The 16643-nt window shown below is 40.9% G+C and overlaps 2 protein-coding genes across 2 annotated transcripts; both read left to right on the forward strand.

Moving 5' to 3' along the window:
- The first annotated feature begins 599 nt into the window (after positions 1 to 599).
- On the forward strand, positions 600 to 5331 carry sle (slender lobes). The gene is made up of 5 exons (XM_030386873.2): positions 600 to 889; positions 1076 to 1165; positions 1224 to 4162; positions 4229 to 4429; positions 4487 to 5331. Exons 1-5 carry the CDS (start codon positions 859 to 861, stop codon positions 4943 to 4945), a joined length of 3720 nt encoding a protein of 1239 aa, XP_030242733.2. The 5' UTR covers positions 600 to 858; the 3' UTR covers positions 4946 to 5331.
- A 915-nt stretch (positions 5332 to 6246) lies between these two features.
- On the forward strand, positions 6247 to 16236 carry jumu (Forkhead box protein N4 jumeau). Its single transcript, XM_030386874.2, has 5 exons — positions 6247 to 6263; positions 6333 to 6749; positions 13583 to 15384; positions 15450 to 15579; positions 15650 to 16236. Exons 2-5 carry the CDS (start codon positions 6690 to 6692, stop codon positions 15953 to 15955), a joined length of 2298 nt encoding a protein of 765 aa, XP_030242734.1. The 5' UTR covers positions 6247 to 6263; positions 6333 to 6689; the 3' UTR covers positions 15956 to 16236.
- Positions 16237 to 16643: the final 407 nt, after the last annotated feature.

Raw genomic sequence — 16643 nt, forward strand, 5'->3', positions numbered from 1 at the left:
ATACATACATATGTGTGTATACATACATATGCATGCACATACATATGTACATAGATATGTATGCATACATACATACATATGTATTTTCTCATCTCTTAATAGAGAGACGGATAGTCTCTATGAAAGCATAAACATCAGCTCACACGTGTAAATTAAAATTTGTTCGCGACGATTCCAGGGTCCACATGCAAAATGCTGGCGGTCTTTATATTACTTAAGGGAAAGGAAACGATGGAAAACGTTGTTGATCATAAGAAAAAGTGTGTTAATGCGTGACCATTTATTTGCCTGTTTCGAATTCTACCTAAGTCTGCTGCCTGTGCAAATTGTAAATTCAAAAATTTGCTGTTGGTCGGCCTTGTGAAATGCGCAGACACATTTGTATTTATGCATGCTATGACCAGAATTTGAATTGTAGAAAAACTGTCAAATTAGAATTTATAACCTACGGCAATAATTTTGAAAATAAAGAGTATAGAGTAGGTTGACTGGTAATTTTTCTGTAAAAAATACTTTTGTAAATTGCTTTTTTTTTGGACTCTACAGCTCATTTTGCTTAAAACCCAAAAAATAGTGGAAGTTCATTTAAATAATAGTGCGTACATCAAAAAAGGCGCCAAACTTTTAATCGATGTTTTCTGCAACATTGTGAGCAGTGTTGTAAATTGACAAGAAGTCACGCACACAGGCACATGTCATTTTGGCGGTGCTCGCTTTTTAGTGCTTGGTTATTTCATTTCTAAGATTAGCATCAACCACTTCGTCCATTGCATTTCACAGTTATACATTTGTCTTAAGAACCTTAACTATTGATTTAAGTAAAGAAAAGGAATAAAATATATAAGAAACAAAATTAACATGGACGAAGATAACGGCGGTACTCCTCGTGGTAAGTTGCAATGATAATGCTTCGTTTACAGCTTATTGCTTCTCCGCAAATGCTTCGGTAGAAAATCCGTTTGAATTTAAAAACAGACGCAAAGAGAAAGCGCGTTGCTTCATTGTTTCTGTGGAAGCTATGTTTGTGTATGAATAAAGAAAGGTCAGCTTATATGAATTTTTTGTGCATTTACAGTAACTCGCGCACGGAGTCGGCGACTTTCTGCCCTGCCAGATTCCGATGGCCGCGCCATGACCCCAGTTATAGATTCAACTGTCGAGCGTGGTAAGTGCATTTCGTAATTATTGATTCGCATATTCTGCACTGAGTATTGTTATTGCAGCATCTCCACGTCCAGTGCGTCGAACACGCCTGAACTCGGCCACTGCCGAATTGAGAACTCCGACTCGGACCACCCGTGCGTCGCTAGCACGTGGATTTACGCCAGAGCCAGCTACCCCAACATTGCGCACGCCTGCCAAGTCGGTGGTAAGAAAATTGCCATTGCCAGAAGAAGTAATTGAAGAGGAAGCTAATCAAACGGTAGCAGCACAGAGTATGCCCAACCCAGACAATAATATCAATGGGAGCAACGATGGGGCTGAAGCTGCTGTTGTTGCTGACTCCAAACGCACTCCAAGTGCTAGCGATGTAAAAGAGCTTAACATACCACCATCATCAGAGGAGCGACGTGTGACGCGTTCCATGTCAAAGACTCCACCCATGAAGAACCAAACTCAGCTGAAATTTGATACACTAAACTCATCAGAAGAGAATCAGGAAAAGCAAACAAAGGAGCAAATTGAAAACGCTTCTGAAATTGTAGATGCGCCAATCGAGGCACATACATCACTGCACTCTGATATAGACGTAACTGAAGAATCAAACATTGCTGCTGCCACGAAGGATCCTATGACCCCTGCTTTGGCTACTGCTAAAGTTATGGTAAAAGTCAAAGATATCCTGATCAGCGGCAAGCAAGATACGCCACAGTCCAGTGAGGATCGAAATATATCCATTGTCGAGGACAAAGAACCTGACACTACAAAAACAGAGATTATCGAAGACAAAACCGAAATAAAGAATTCTGTTGATGCCCCTGCTGATGTTCCACCAAAGCCCATCGACCCGGTCGTTGTGCCTCCAGCTAATGATGAAGCAGGAGCTGGTAATGCTGAAGTCACCGATGACATTCGTTTGCCCGATCTAACACCAGGCATAAAGAAACGTTTACTGGGACCAAATCAGGCAGAGCCTCTGAAACATGTAGTCTTTAGTAACTGTGGACCAGATGAAGAGACTGTCAAGCCGATATTTCCGAAAACTCCAGCACGCTGTAAACTACCACCAACAAAATACATTAACCTTACAGAGGCCAAGCTCAAGACGCCTTTGAACTGTGTCTCCGTAAAGAGGCGCAATAGCTCAACACCTCTGGCCAAGTTAGAGATGCCATCGAGCGAAACTGTATCCAATGAATCGAATCAGCCACCTCCGCAAATTGATATGATAAAACCTCTATCAGAACCTCTATCAGATGAAAAGCCAGTTGTCGAGAGACCTAGGCGGCCAACCCCACCGCTTGACAGTGAGGATGAGGTCGTTGACGACGTGGTAGAGTATATAGATGAGGATGATGATGGTGTGAACGACCTATTTCAAGATCCATCTGTGGCCGAATATTTTGACAATGAAGTGGAGGTTGCTAATGATTATCACTCTGGTGACTCAATGGATAGCAACCTTCGCGATGAGATCGCGGCAAATGAAATCCCACTAGATGGCGAATCTGTTGGCAGCAAGGACACAACTGATGATCAGTCAGAAGATAGTGCCGATGAAAAACTGTCGTTCATTGTATCAGATGATGAGGGGGATGGGAATATGTTTGACAACGAAGGGGATGACTATGTGTTAGAGGATGAAGAGGATGAGGATATGTTGTCACCTTTGCATTTTTCTGACGAAGATGCTGAACCGGAACCGGAACCGCAACCCAGAAAACGACGTCGTATTGTTGTTAATGATAGCAGCGATGATGCTGATGAGCCAGAGAATGTTCAAGAAAATAATGATGATATCGCTGGATCAGTAGAAGCAAAATGGAGCAGCGATAATGATAGTGTTGAAGAGAACGGTGAAAATAAGAAGATAAATGAAGTTCAAGATAATAAGGGAAATAATATTGAGGAACAGAAGGAAGAATCAGCCCATGTAGATGTTAAAGTAGACATCGATGCAAGTCAGGAATCATCTGAGCAGCTGCAGTCAGTAAAGCCAATTAAAAAGCTGGAGAAACGTTTGCACATGTCGGTATGCGAGAATTCGCAATTAAAGCCTCAGAGAGCCGATAAGTTGAACAAGACAGTTCCGCCAATAAAGATTAATGTATACCAAAAGATCCAAAAAGATGTTGCCCGTTCCAATGAAGAGAAAAAGCAAAAGGATAAACCAAGTACTAGAAAGAGTATCAACAAGAGTATTTGTGTAGTGCCTGATTCTGAGGATGAAGTTAGCGAGGGAGAGCTGCCCCATTCGGGCGATGAACTATCAGAAGCTGAGTCCATTGATGAGGTTGATCTGACTGAGTCGCCCGCTCTTAAAGCTGAAGAGTCCAAACCGAATTTAGCTGAAGCTGAGGAAAAGGCTGCACCTACTGCATCTACTAGCAAGTCGTCCACATTCCATGCCAACCAGAAGCGTGAGGAAGAGGTGGCTCTTCTATCCGAACTGGATTCGTGTGATTTATCACACTTGCGCCAGATGTTCAATCCGCTCCAGAAAGCACGCCGCCAAACTTTGTACGTTCAGGATCTACACGGCCGCTCCGATAAGCAGCCAAAGCCGAAATTAAAGCGTCGCAGTGAACAATTGGACAGCGATGTCAATCCATCACAATCGTTCATCGAGACTCTGGCTGAGGAAAGCCGCCAGCGGACCAAGCGGAAGCGTTTATCAAAGAGCTTTTGTGGCACTATCGACGTATCGAACACCAGCGAATCAGCTGAAACTCTGAGAATAACCAATGAAGAAACGTCAGATAAGTTACCACAAAGTGATATCGAAATGGGTGAACATGAGTCCGCAGCATATATTAAAGAAGAGGTAGCCGAGCCGATTGAAAGTCCGAAGAAAACTGTTAGCCAAGTAGATGAAACTGTTGAGTCGGAGGAGGAGGAGAAACTGCCCACTGCTCCAACAAAGAGCCGCGACGAGTATCTGGAATATTGTGAAACCCTAATTTTGGCGGCGAACCAGGCTAAGCTGGAGCAGAAGAAACAGGTAAGCTATCTGAAGCGTAATCCAATGCGATTTACAAATATTTGTATTAACCTTTTTACATTACAGCGCGTTGCAGCGGGCAGAAAGCAAAGAGATCGCTCGATTTCCAAGACTATGCCTATTTCTGACAACACCATTAAGGTGGGAACAGGCGCGCCTAAGCAAGAACCCCGTACGATAAAAAAGGATTTGAAACGTCTACAAGCCACCAAGCAGGCCATCAAGCACGCTATGCATATGCTCATCCCGGAGACCGCCGACAATCACGTAAGTTGTGGTTTTTGGATTATGTGCTCGTCTAATTACTGTCTCTGGCTCTTGCAGCCCCAGTCGCTGGCTCGGAAAATATCTCCTCAGCCGCCGGATAACACCAAGTCCGCAAAGGCGAAGGCCAAGCAGCGATCCACGAACAACAAACAGAAAAAGAACAAATTGGTTCAAGTTTCTCCAGTGAAGAGCTCTGACGAGGAGAATCACCAATCTCCCAGACGTATAAGGACCACTGCGGGTTACGTCACAGTTAAAAGCAACAAAGAGCCGAAACGCATTGAAACATTCAAAACATCGTCCAGCATTGTTCAGGTCGAGCCGTGTACGCCTACCTCAAAGTATTTCAAGGAGATTCGCCAATCACCCAAGCCCCGCTACGGTTTCAAGGAGGTGAAAATGGTTGGCAGAAAGTTGGCGTCTTCGTGTACATCAGCATCGTCGCCGGTTCGTAACCCAGCTACGGAATCTGCATTGCGCTTCAAGCGTGAAATATTTGGTAGACGTCACAAATAGGTAGTAGTACTCTATAAATTTAAAAATATTACTTATTCGTTTATAGCACTAGCAGACGCGGGCTCGCTGAATTCATTTAATTTACATATAGTTTATACAAATTTTGCGTAAGTTTTGTTCATTGTTCAACAATTGAATTATGCTTTCATTTGAATTGTTGCTCCAGTGTAACGTCTAGAGTAAGCGAATTGAAGTTTTATAGTTTTTATTTGTTATACATCAAAATACTTTAAACGAGCCTGCAAATTAAAGCACGTTAAAATTTGTACTGTTTAATATATACTTTTTTCTAAATACTGTGAATTATATTTTGAAATGTTATCCATACATCTGTAGATTATAACCAAAATATCGAAATTGGAATTAATACATAACAGCTTGCCATATTTTTTTTTACAATTAAATAATTTTTGCAAAATTAAAAATATAAAATATCATACTGGTAATACTTTTGCTTCGGTATTTTGTTTTTTTTTTTATTTATATATATTTTGTTTCTTTTATACTCATTTAATGGAAAACATAAACTTAGAAAATGTACATTATTGTTTTATCACTGACCAGAGACTCTGGTCAGTGGTTTTATAAAGCAAAATAAATTCACATTATGTGAAGCTCTGTATATATACAGTGCCTAATGAGTCGATTTGATATCGACAACTCGATAGCTTACCCACGAGCGTCTGATATATATAAATAATAAAATTTTCCGGCTGGATTATATGGTATTCAATTTAATGTAATTTGTGTATAGTTCAGAAAAAGACAGCATGAATTTTTATATGCTTTGCTTTGCTAAATTTGATATACGTTTGTGAGATTTTGTTGTGTGCAGAATTTTCCAAGCGTCCGAATTTTAAATTAAACGGATATTCACATTATACAATTTGTGTGTGGTGAATTAATTACGCGAGCTAAATTTTTTTCGATAGATTGCACGTTTGATCGGACTACAATATAATATCGATAGTCCGCCACATTTTATCTTGTATTTCCATAATTTCACTCATTTGACAATTATATATCGATTTAAAATCTTAAATTCAGACACTAACACACAGAACACACGTGTCCGGTCTATTTGTTCTTTGGTTAGTGATTCAGTTAATAAACAAAAAGGAAGCGATGACAAATATTTAACTCATCTTGGAAAATTTACAGCTCGCTCAATATTTGTGTGTTTAATATTTTTATATGTAATAGCTAAGTTAAGTAATTGATTTTGAAAAATAATAATATATAAATAATGTTCTCAAGAACAAAGACATTTGAATCCCAAACGGCCATTAACAATACTGATATTTTCATTAACACTGAGGTGAATATATCGAGAGAAAATCGTTTACTCACCTCTTCAATAATTATATCGATACGTTCTTCCAAGCAGAATATCTCAAAGGCAACAACAAGGCCGAACAGAGCGGACGTGCGGCGGTAAAAAATTTTTGTTAGTGGTTATATTGTTTTTGCTAAAAAAGAGAAGCTTTTTTAAAATAATTACAAAATGTACCGGTGCAAAAATCAAATAATACCAACATGAAAATTGATATTTACAAATATTTCAATATTTCAAAAATTAATGTGCAAGTGTGAAACAAATTGTTAAATACAAAAAAACGGTAGTTCTCTTATACCAGTCGTGTAACGGTTTTAGAGCCAAGGAGATTAAGAAAGGGGAGAATCGCAAATTGATCAAAACAAAGCGCATATGCAACAGTAAATTTGCAAGTAAAACGGATACAACATGTTCGAATTAGAGGATTATTCAAGCAGTATTCACGAGGGTTTCTTCAGTAAATATGCAGTAAGTATTTTCATACATACATACATAATTAACTCCCGCACAATCGCATGAACATTGAAGCGCACATGTGTGCATGTATATTTGCTCACCAAAAGTCAACAAAGCATCAGCGATAAATACAAATTAGCGAAATCCAATTTGCATGCCGGCCGGTAACACACATACAAGCACATTTACCAATAAACTGGCAAGCTTTTTATCGTTTGTTTTCAAATGTGTAACGTTCGTTTCACTGTGAATTCGCCGAAGTCTACAAAGACTTTTCCTAGTATTTTGGCACCTGCATTCCCCTGCCACTCTTTAACAGGGCACAGTCTGTTGCGCACTCGCCAAAAAAGAGGTTGCCCCTCTCTTTTGTTTCGCTTGCTTTGTGCTCGTCGGCAAATTCGCTTCGGTATTAACGTTCGTTTTCTTTTCAAATTGATTCGCCAGCTTTTCGCAGCGAGTAGTGCCCACACTACTGCACACTCGTGTGATTGTATGTGTTTGCGATCTTTAAAATTACTCTTAAGTCACACACACTGGAAGTGCTGATTAATGGTGGAGAGTAAGGGACCAAAGAGCGTTCATAACCGGAACAGAGGGACCGATAATGTAACCATTATACTTGTACTTCCTCAACTTTGGAGCTATGTTAGGTTAATAACTCGGGTATTATCGTATGTGGAGACCAAGTCGATGTAAACCGACTGCCAATGTTAATGCTGACTCAACTCTGTTGTGTGCACTAAAAATGTAGACAGCAAAAAAGGCGGCGAAAACTTTGCTGTTGGTTGCTGTTGCTGTTGTTCGTTGGGATGAGTTTGAGTTTGAGTTTGAGATGGGGAATCGGTTGGATGACCTTCATTTATTTAAAGCGAAAAATAATTATAAGTTGTTTCTCTTGCTCGGAGCTATCCAAAAAATCATGCGTAATTTACTTAACATTTTTATTGGTAAACATACACAAGTATGTATGTATGTATGTGTGTACATATGAACATATAAATATGTTTGTCGGTTTTCTGCGAGCTGCTTCAAGCTGTATCTTTTGTTTTTTGCGTTTTAAACTTTTTGAAGGCCAAACGTTCACCTCGTTTGCTGGCGGTATCTTTTGTCTTATGTAGTCAAAAATTTGGCATGCTTAAATTAAATTAAGGAATATATAATATAGACGTATACATAACAGTACATAGGTGTGTGGTTAGTACATACATTGATAGTTGTTATTCCAGTTTAAAGATTTATTTTAGTAAGACAATATTCGTATTAGTCCTGACCTCCTACAAGGTGTTTTGATAAGCACCACGGATTTTAAGAAGTATGTGCGCCTGTTAAAGTCATATTTAACATGAAGCAATTTGCAAACACATACACACACAGAAAACTCGCATGAGAGCTACAAGTGTGATGAATGCATGTGTGTGTGCCAGTGTAGCTCGCGTATATATTATATATGTAGTATATGTGTTTGCGAGGAGAAACAAAGAAAAGCAAACACAGCAAAACGCTTTTATCTTTCATGTCGTTTTCAAACGCCACAAGTGATGGAGGGGAAGAGAGCCGACTGCCGAGAGCCAAAGCGCTCTCAATGGTCACACTTCAAAAGCTTTCGCTCGCGCTCTCAAGAAATAAAAAATTAAAAAAGAGCAAAGGCAAGAGCAAAGGCATACATAAACTTCAAAGTTCAACGCGCCGACCAGCCGGCCGGCGAATTGAGTTTGAGTGAAACCCCATTTGCCCCCCAATCGGCAGAAGCAGCGCAAAGAAAAACTCACACTCAAACTCATGTGCGGCAACATGTCGCTGCTCAGTGCGCGCTGTCGTTCGTTTGTTGCTTGAATATGAGCGCCCAGCTGTATGCCGCATAGATTTTCTCACGGCTCGCACACGCAAACACACACGTGGACACACCCACCCTCGAGGCAACCCTTTGGCGCTGCATGATTTTTGCATATAGCCCAAAAAAGACAAGATATCATATACACACATACATACATATATAGACCAATAACTGATTTACAACGTCGCCTTTCCCGGGACATAGAGCAATTTACGATTTTGCCACGCCGATTTTCCTTTTTTACCTGGTCCTGGGCTCGAGTTCGGATTTGGATTTATGTGCCAGAGTCGGAGCCAGAGCTGTCAAGCCATTACAATTTTAAGGTGAAAGCGGTGTAAAAAGGAAAAGAACAGAAGAAACAGCAAATACAAAAGATGCACAGCAGATGCAAAGGATGGCGAAGGTACCAAAAAGGAATTACCGATAACACATGCACACACACACACACATACATAACAAAAGCAATTCTAAAAGGCGGCGTATGAAATGCTGCACCCCAGTCGCATTGCGTTGTCTAGGCCACGAATTGAGCCAAGGGTGCGACATTGAGTTAGTTCTCTGCATGCCGCCGTCTGCCCAATCATTTACACACGCACACATTCATACATGCAAATGTATAATATGCGTGCATGTATGTGTGCGGTCGGCCGTGTGCATGCTTTCCATGCCAGTGTTGCGCCGCTCAAAAGGTCAGCAGAAGGCGGCAATTTCAAGCCTCAATCGGCAAAGTAAAGTTTTATAAAGTTTTCCTCTTTTGCGATTCGTTTGCCTGTTGCCAATTTTGATCGCCTGCTCAATGCATTTTTATTTCGGCACATTTTTTCGAAAACAATTTTTTTTGTATAAGAAAAAGAAAGAGAAGTCTATAGAGAGAGATAGAGAGAGAGAGAGGGGCAGAGTGCATATATGTATGTTTTGCAGGTGATGTGAATTGCCAGCCAAGACAAATAAATAGTAAGTAAAGGCAATTAGAAGCAGGAAGTTTCCTTTCCGTTGGAAAATGTGCACTTCACAACTTACAGGGTAACAGCTATTTACCCACACACTCGCATACATACAGACAAACGAATATGTACATACATATGTGTGTGTGCGCGTGTGTACGTACGAATACAGGGACAACCCCTGAGTGCTCGAATTGCAGCTGCCTGCCGTCTGCTCTATCTGCCTGCTTGCCTTCCTGCCTGCTCAGTCTGTCAGCCTGCTTGGCAAAAGGTTATCGGATCACCAATACACGCACATCAACGCACACACACACGCACACTTTATAGCAATGCATATCGATAATAGAATGAAGTTTGTTTGAATGGAACAGAGGAGTCTTATTTATTCGTTATTGAACTATGTAGTTCTTGCGCAATAGATGTATGAATTTACAATATGTACATAAGTATATATGTATGATACAGATTTAAATTAAAATGTCATAAATAATTAATAAGAATACACAGTAGCTTTGTTATTAAAAATGTAGACACATAACAATTTACCCTAATAGCATAACTAAAAAAAAAATTAAAATGTTCAATTTAATTATAAATTGAATATACGTATAAAATATTAGAAAAGACAAATAGATCTTTTATATATTAAAGTTTAAACGAATTTCATTTTTATGAAATAGTTAATTCATAATCAAATTTAGACCATAATATAAAAAAAACAACACATACATACTTACATAATATTAAATACACATTAGAAACTAACATATTATGATTATTATTTTTTTTTTATCAAAATATATGGAATTTTTTATCGAGCAAAGAAATTGTTTTAATAGATATGTTACTTATATAAATTGATAATTATAATTTTTAATATTATAAGTTCTCCATGTGGGCACTATATATGTATGTACATACATACATGCATTCATACCTAGTAATTTTTCATACATACATACATTTAAACATATGTAAATTAAAATGACATATTATTACATAATACATAATTGTAGTGCTTGATATTTTATTATTATTAGTACTAGTATTATTAGTATTAATATTTCATGCATACATGTGTGCATATGTATGTATGTATATTTACTTGAGTATTCATACGTATGCCCCTATATTGTTCCGCTCAGTTAGTGCAGCTTGTTGCATTACAAGTCAAACAGCCAAATGACTGTCGCTGATGAGGCAGCTGCTGTCGTTTTTCAATGTGCAACACCTGCTGTGCCCCAATTGTTGTTGCACGCCCTGTTTCTGGTGCCGTGGACACCACTGAGAGCGCAGGAGGCAAAGTCAATGCTGCAGTTCGCACCTCTTGAAGGTGTTGGACAGAACTTTGCATTCAAAGTTCCATTTCATTTTGCATTAAAGCTGCCCAGACATAACCCAGACACCCAAGATTTGTGTGTGTGTACATCCCAGCACATTTGGGAGCTGAGAGCTGATAAAAAAAACGCGCGCCAACAGCATTGAAGGCCTGTAGAAATTTATGGAATCCTGCTAAATTATGCAACTTATCATCATTCGTGGAGCATGCGGCATGCGGCATGTGGCGCTGTATGTGTGTGTGTGTATGCCGCATCTATCGATTTTTTCAACGAGAGCAGACGCCAGGGTCGGGCCGGCCGGGTCAATGAGTTGGAATGTGTCCAAGGACACGCTGCTCTCATTGCCATCTAAGCCAAACACACCTACGGATACCAGCCACCAGCCACCCTCAAAGAGCAAGTAACAGGCGCGGGCGTTTGCCTCTCTTTTTACAAAGTGTCGGCTTAAATGTGAAGTTGCGCCTAATACTCAAAGCATAAAAACATGAAAACAAAATGTTGCTAGTGAGCATGTCTTAACATGTGCCGCACGTTGAGCGGCTCGAGCTGTTAAACTGTGAAACTGGCGCCTACTACCCTTTTTCGTAGCAGAATTCAAGTTATCGCAACATCACAAAAAGTACTCAGGCGAGCGCACAGTTGTTCAGTCTCAGCTCTGCTACTCTGTTGGTGTTTCGTTTGCAGAATGTTTTGTTGCCAACTGTACTGTGTTGGTGTGCTTGTGCGCTCAACAGAGAACTCTGTTGTTGTGCGGTCGATGTTCTATGTTTTCAACATAAAGAGTAGCAGAGTTTTTCTGTGTGGCTTCTCTTCCACTCGCTTTTAACATGAAACAGTCGTCACTACATACACACACACATGCACGCAACTGCCGTATGCTTGTGTTGCTGCCCTGTTCGTGCTGTTGCTGTTGCCGCTGCTTCTGGCAGTTTGTTGTTTATGTACGGCTTTATTCCTTTATTTTTCTCTGCTTTCCAATGAACAGACCTACAAACATATATATAAACAGACGTAAATACCTATATATATGTATATGTATATTTGTTCCCCTTTAATCGTATATTCGCCGTGAAATGTTGCTGCAACATAGATTGGCAACATTTACAGCGGTGGTTGTTTTTAGCATAGGTTCGTTGTTTGTTCTTAAACAGGCAGCAAATATACAAATATGTTTATGTATGTACATATATGTGTGTGTATGTATACACTGCAGCTGTAATAAGTAGTTTCCAGACATGATCTCTGAGCTCTACCCTTAAGTAATTATATGCCGATGTAAATTTGTATGTACATTGTATGTACAGTCTGTAAGCACTTGCAACATTTTTACATCAATATGATGTACAGTACAAAATTTTGTCTTGTTTATATTTTGTTTGGCTGGATCAGTCTCTGTTTACATAAAACTTTCAATTTTCATTGATATCCGGTTTAAGATGGTGTCCGTTGATTCATACTTGCCTGTCTGCATACAATGATACACATACATATGTATGTATGTATGTGCGTATGCACATATCCCAGGTTCAGGCACTGTTATACATGCGTATGTGTGACTGAAATGCATGTGTTGTAATTCATGTTTGTTGTTGCTGGACATTGGCGCCGATATGTAAGATATGTATGTGTGCACCCATATATACATACATACATATATGATGGTATGCTGTGTGCCATATGCAGTCTGTGTTTGCCTTTCGATGCCTGCCTTGGAGCGTAAAACCGGTTTGGACACTGCTCCTGCTTCGTTCCCATGAACATGACCGTTCTTGTTGTTGGTGCACATAAAAAAAGGAAAAGTATATACCCAATTATGTATCCTATGTACACATAAATATCTACAGACAAACAAATCGAGGATAATGACAAATATACATATACATACATATGTATGTACATTTGTATACAAGGCTGATAATGATAACGTTGATGGCATAATATACTCTATATGATACATGTACAAACATATGTATGTATTTGTATATTTATAGAATCCAATAATCTACTAATATGTATGCATATCCATATGTATGTATGTATATGCATTATGTATATGAGCATGTTCATATGTATGTGGTATACAGGAATGCAAGTTTCTTATGTTGATTTTCGAAATGCCAACAAGTTGCAAGCGGAGCAGGAATGCGAAAATGCCTATGAAAATAGTAATATAGTTGTTTATAATATATATGTACATATGTATGTAATTAATTGCATTGTTTTTAAATGGTTACATACAAAACAGTTAATTTGGAGCAACAGCTGATCGTTGGTTTGATCAGCTAACATTATTCAACACTGTTGCGCAACAATTAGAAAGTTTGGTCACCTTGCCGATTTGATTTAATTTGATTCAGTTATTTGTGCGGGTACAGATACATGTTATGTATCTGTATCTGTATCTAATTATATGTAAGAAATTGAGTGTCCTTTATTTGTTGCCCAAAATATAAAACAAAAGATTTCTGTTTAAAAATGCAATAATAAAGTAATTATAGTAAATTTAATATATTAAGATATATATAAATTTGTTAATAATATATGTTGTTTAGAAGCGGAAAAGAATCTGCTACATCACATGCCGTATCTGATCTTTACTTGAATAACAGTAAGTTGTAATGTCAGTGTTCCCACACAACAGTCGTGATTTGCGCGCGTAGATTTATTTATTCACTTGCGACAAGTCGAGAGCATTACGAAGTATTTCTAATGTATATTTGTTCACAGGATGCGGCGGGACCTTCGCTGGACTTTTATGTGTCCGACTCCATGCAGGATATGCTGGATGTGGACATACGGGCGGAGATAGCCAATGTGGTCGGCAGCTCCAGCGATTTGACGTCCTCGCTCGACCATGCTCTGGAGGCTATTTCAGCCATAAACAACAACAACAACAACAACAACAATAACAACAACAATGGCAGCAGCAGTGCATTTTCAACGCACAACGCAAACGCGAATCTCTTGGCTAGCAGCGCACTGCATGCCTCGCCCACAGCCAAGTGGATGGGATCGTGCGCCAATTTCTGGTCGACGGCGGATTATTATGCGGACGTTGGCGCCTGTGTCAGCCCCATCTCCGTGATGCCGCTGATCAACTCAAATTCCGGCTCGAATTCATTGATTGGCTCGGGATCCCCGCACAAGTCGCGTGGTGGCGCGCCGACAACGCAGGGCAGATCGGGGTCCGCAGCTGGACAGGCGCCACCCGCCTCTCCTTGTGACCAGCACAAGTCGCATTTGACCTTCTCCCCGGCGCAGATGAAGGTCAGCGCCGGTTCGATGCGCAGGGAGCAGGTGATGGCCCACATACCCAAGCAGATTTCCACATTGCCCATTTCAACATCAGTCGTAAGCAGCGGCAGCAGCAGCACAGCACCGCCGACCATGGCCACGAATGCCGCAATACAGCGCCGTAACTCGTCGGCAGTGGATGCTGTACGCAAGGATCTGGGAACGGAGCTGCGCAAGGTGCAATCGTCTGGCCTGGAAGAGGCGAAGGGTACGGCTAAGGGCACCAGTCTATTGACGACTGGCGGCGCCAGCACCAACACCATTAAGCTCGGTCCCGGCATCGGTGGCCTGACCTTCGCCAACAGCGCCACCTACAATAAGCTGAAGCAGCAGACATCGGCAAAGTCTCCCAACGGTGCCCCAATCACCTCCAACGGCAACATTGTGCTGAAGCGCGATCGGGAGGCGAGTCCGCTGCACAATATAACGACGCTGCACGCGAATGGTGTGCAGAGGCGTGGCAATGCACCGAAGAGCATCGCCTCGTCGGCCCATTCGCCGCATCACCAAATGCATGTGCAGAACAGTATTGGCTCGCCATCCTCCACTTCGTCGTCGACAGCTGGACGGCCCAGCACCTCCTCGCCACTGTCATTCGCACCGCTAGGCAACTCCAGCTTCAGCAACGGCAGCAGCAGTGGCATCCACAGCAGCGTCAGCAATAGCAACGGCAGCAACATCGTCAAGCCGCTGCAGCAGAAGGTGAAGTCGGCTGCCATAAGCAGCGCATTCCCAAAGCCCGCCTACTCGTACTCCTGCCTCATTGCACTGGCGCTGAAGAACTCGCGTGCCGGCTCCCTGCCCGTGTCAGAGATTTACAGTTTCCTGTGCCAGCATTTCCCCTACTTTGAGAATGCGCCCAGCGGCTGGAAGAACAGCGTGCGCCACAATTTGTCGCTGAATAAGTGCTTCGAGAAGATTGAGCGGCCGGCAACGAATGGCAATCAGCGAAAGGGTTGCCGCTGGGCCATGAATCCGGAGCGGATCTGCAAGATGGACGAGGAGGTGCAGAAGTGGTCGCGCAAGGATCCTGGAGCAATACGGGGCGCGATGGTCTATCCAGAGCATTTGGAGGCACTCGAGCGAGGCGAAATGAAGCACGGATCGGCTGATTCAGATGTGGAGCTGGATTCGCAGTCTGAAATCGAGGAGTCCTCTGACTTGGAAGAGCACGACTTCGACGATACCATGATCGATGCGATGCTTGTTGAAGAGGAGGACAACGATAACGTTGAGTGAGTCGAGACAAAACAAATAATTATATTCGAATTCATCATAATAGCTTGACTTCCATTTGCAGCTGGGCAAACAGCGAGGATGAAGAGGAGCATGTGATTCATGAGTATGATCCAAACAATCAAGCAGCCAATCACCCGCCAACTGACCATCAGCTGATCGTTTCACAGAAGAACGGAGAATTCGATATTGTGGTAAGGTTGACAGATCTTTGAGTGAATGAACATTATGTTAATTGAAACTTGTGACGCGTTCCTCCGACAGGTTGACGAATTGTACGAAGACATCGACATCGATACTGGGAAGCGGACGGTGCGTCACGGAATAGTCAATGGGCAGACAGCAAGCATAATTGAGCTCAACCCGGCCGATCTAAACGCTAACGATGGCTATCAGTCACCGAAGCGTGCTCGCCTCGACATCAACTACGCCATCGGTCCGGCCGGTGAGCTGGAGCAGCAGTATGGCCAGAAAGTTAAAGTGCAGCAGGTGCATCAGGTCTTGCAGCAGCAGCAACAGCCGCCCACGTACAATCGCCGCAAAATGCCGCTGGTTAATCGCATTATTTAAACAGTCATTCTATATTCATGCATATACCTATGCATATATATATGTTTATATATATATATATATATCAAATATGTATATAGAGGTCATACACACTAAGTGTTAGGTTAACGTTTTAGAAATACCAATCAGCTACGCTTAAAACTATTTCTAAGTCAGTTTTTGTATGTGCACAGTGCAGCTTCGACCTAAATGCATATTTGGTCGCGCGCTTTGTATTCATTTCTATGTACATTGAAGGGGGCTTTCAAATAAATGTCTATGTTGCAAGCATTAATTATTAAGATATACGACTTCACATTATATCTGACACATAATTAGAAAGTTTTATTAAGATAAATTTGACGCTTGGGCAAAAACTCAAGAAATGCATCTAATAATTTGATAATACTTGTAATTGTTTCAATTCCCGGAATCCAACAATGACGAAACATTAATAGTGTTAATTGTTTTCAAAATCTTGATTATAATGAGCGTCTTTGAAATTGATCTCCAACAAAAAAATTTATATAATTATATATATTAATTACTTTTGACGATTGTTCTCCATAAATTGCCTTTTGGCTACAAAAGCAGTTTAAAAAAATTGTAGAGAAACGGGCAAAAATAACGAATAGAATTTATATTTAAGTACGACTAATCTAAACTTCAGACAACGAAATATCGCTTATAGGTATTTCCACAATTGTTA

The sequence above is a fragment of the Drosophila navojoa genome, chromosome 2 (genome assembly GCF_054131105.1).
Source record: "Drosophila navojoa isolate 15081-1374.11 chromosome 2, UAZ_NAV_1.0, whole genome shotgun sequence".
In the NCBI taxonomy this organism is placed as follows: domain Eukaryota; kingdom Metazoa; phylum Arthropoda; class Insecta; order Diptera; family Drosophilidae; genus Drosophila; species Drosophila navojoa.

Excerpts from the sequence above, each read along its gene's own strand:
- sle (XM_030386873.2), top strand. The coding sequence starts at position 859 with ATGGACGAAGATAACGGCGGTACTCCTCGTG. Across the intron at positions 1,166-1,223 it reads AGATTCAACTGTCGAGCGTG|CATCTCCACGTCCAGTGCGT; the intron begins GTAAGTGCATTT and ends TTGTTATTGCAG. Across the intron at positions 4,430-4,486 it reads CGGAGACCGCCGACAATCAC|CCCCAGTCGCTGGCTCGGAA; the intron begins GTAAGTTGTGGT and ends TGGCTCTTGCAG.
- jumu (XM_030386874.2), top strand. The coding sequence starts at position 6,690 with ATGTTCGAATTAGAGGATTATTCAAGCAGTATTCACGAGGGTTTCTTC. Across the intron at positions 15,385-15,449 it reads GAGGACAACGATAACGTTGA|CTGGGCAAACAGCGAGGATG; the intron begins GTGAGTCGAGAC and ends TTCCATTTGCAG. Across the intron at positions 15,580-15,649 it reads ACGGAGAATTCGATATTGTG|GTTGACGAATTGTACGAAGA; the intron begins GTAAGGTTGACA and ends TTCCTCCGACAG.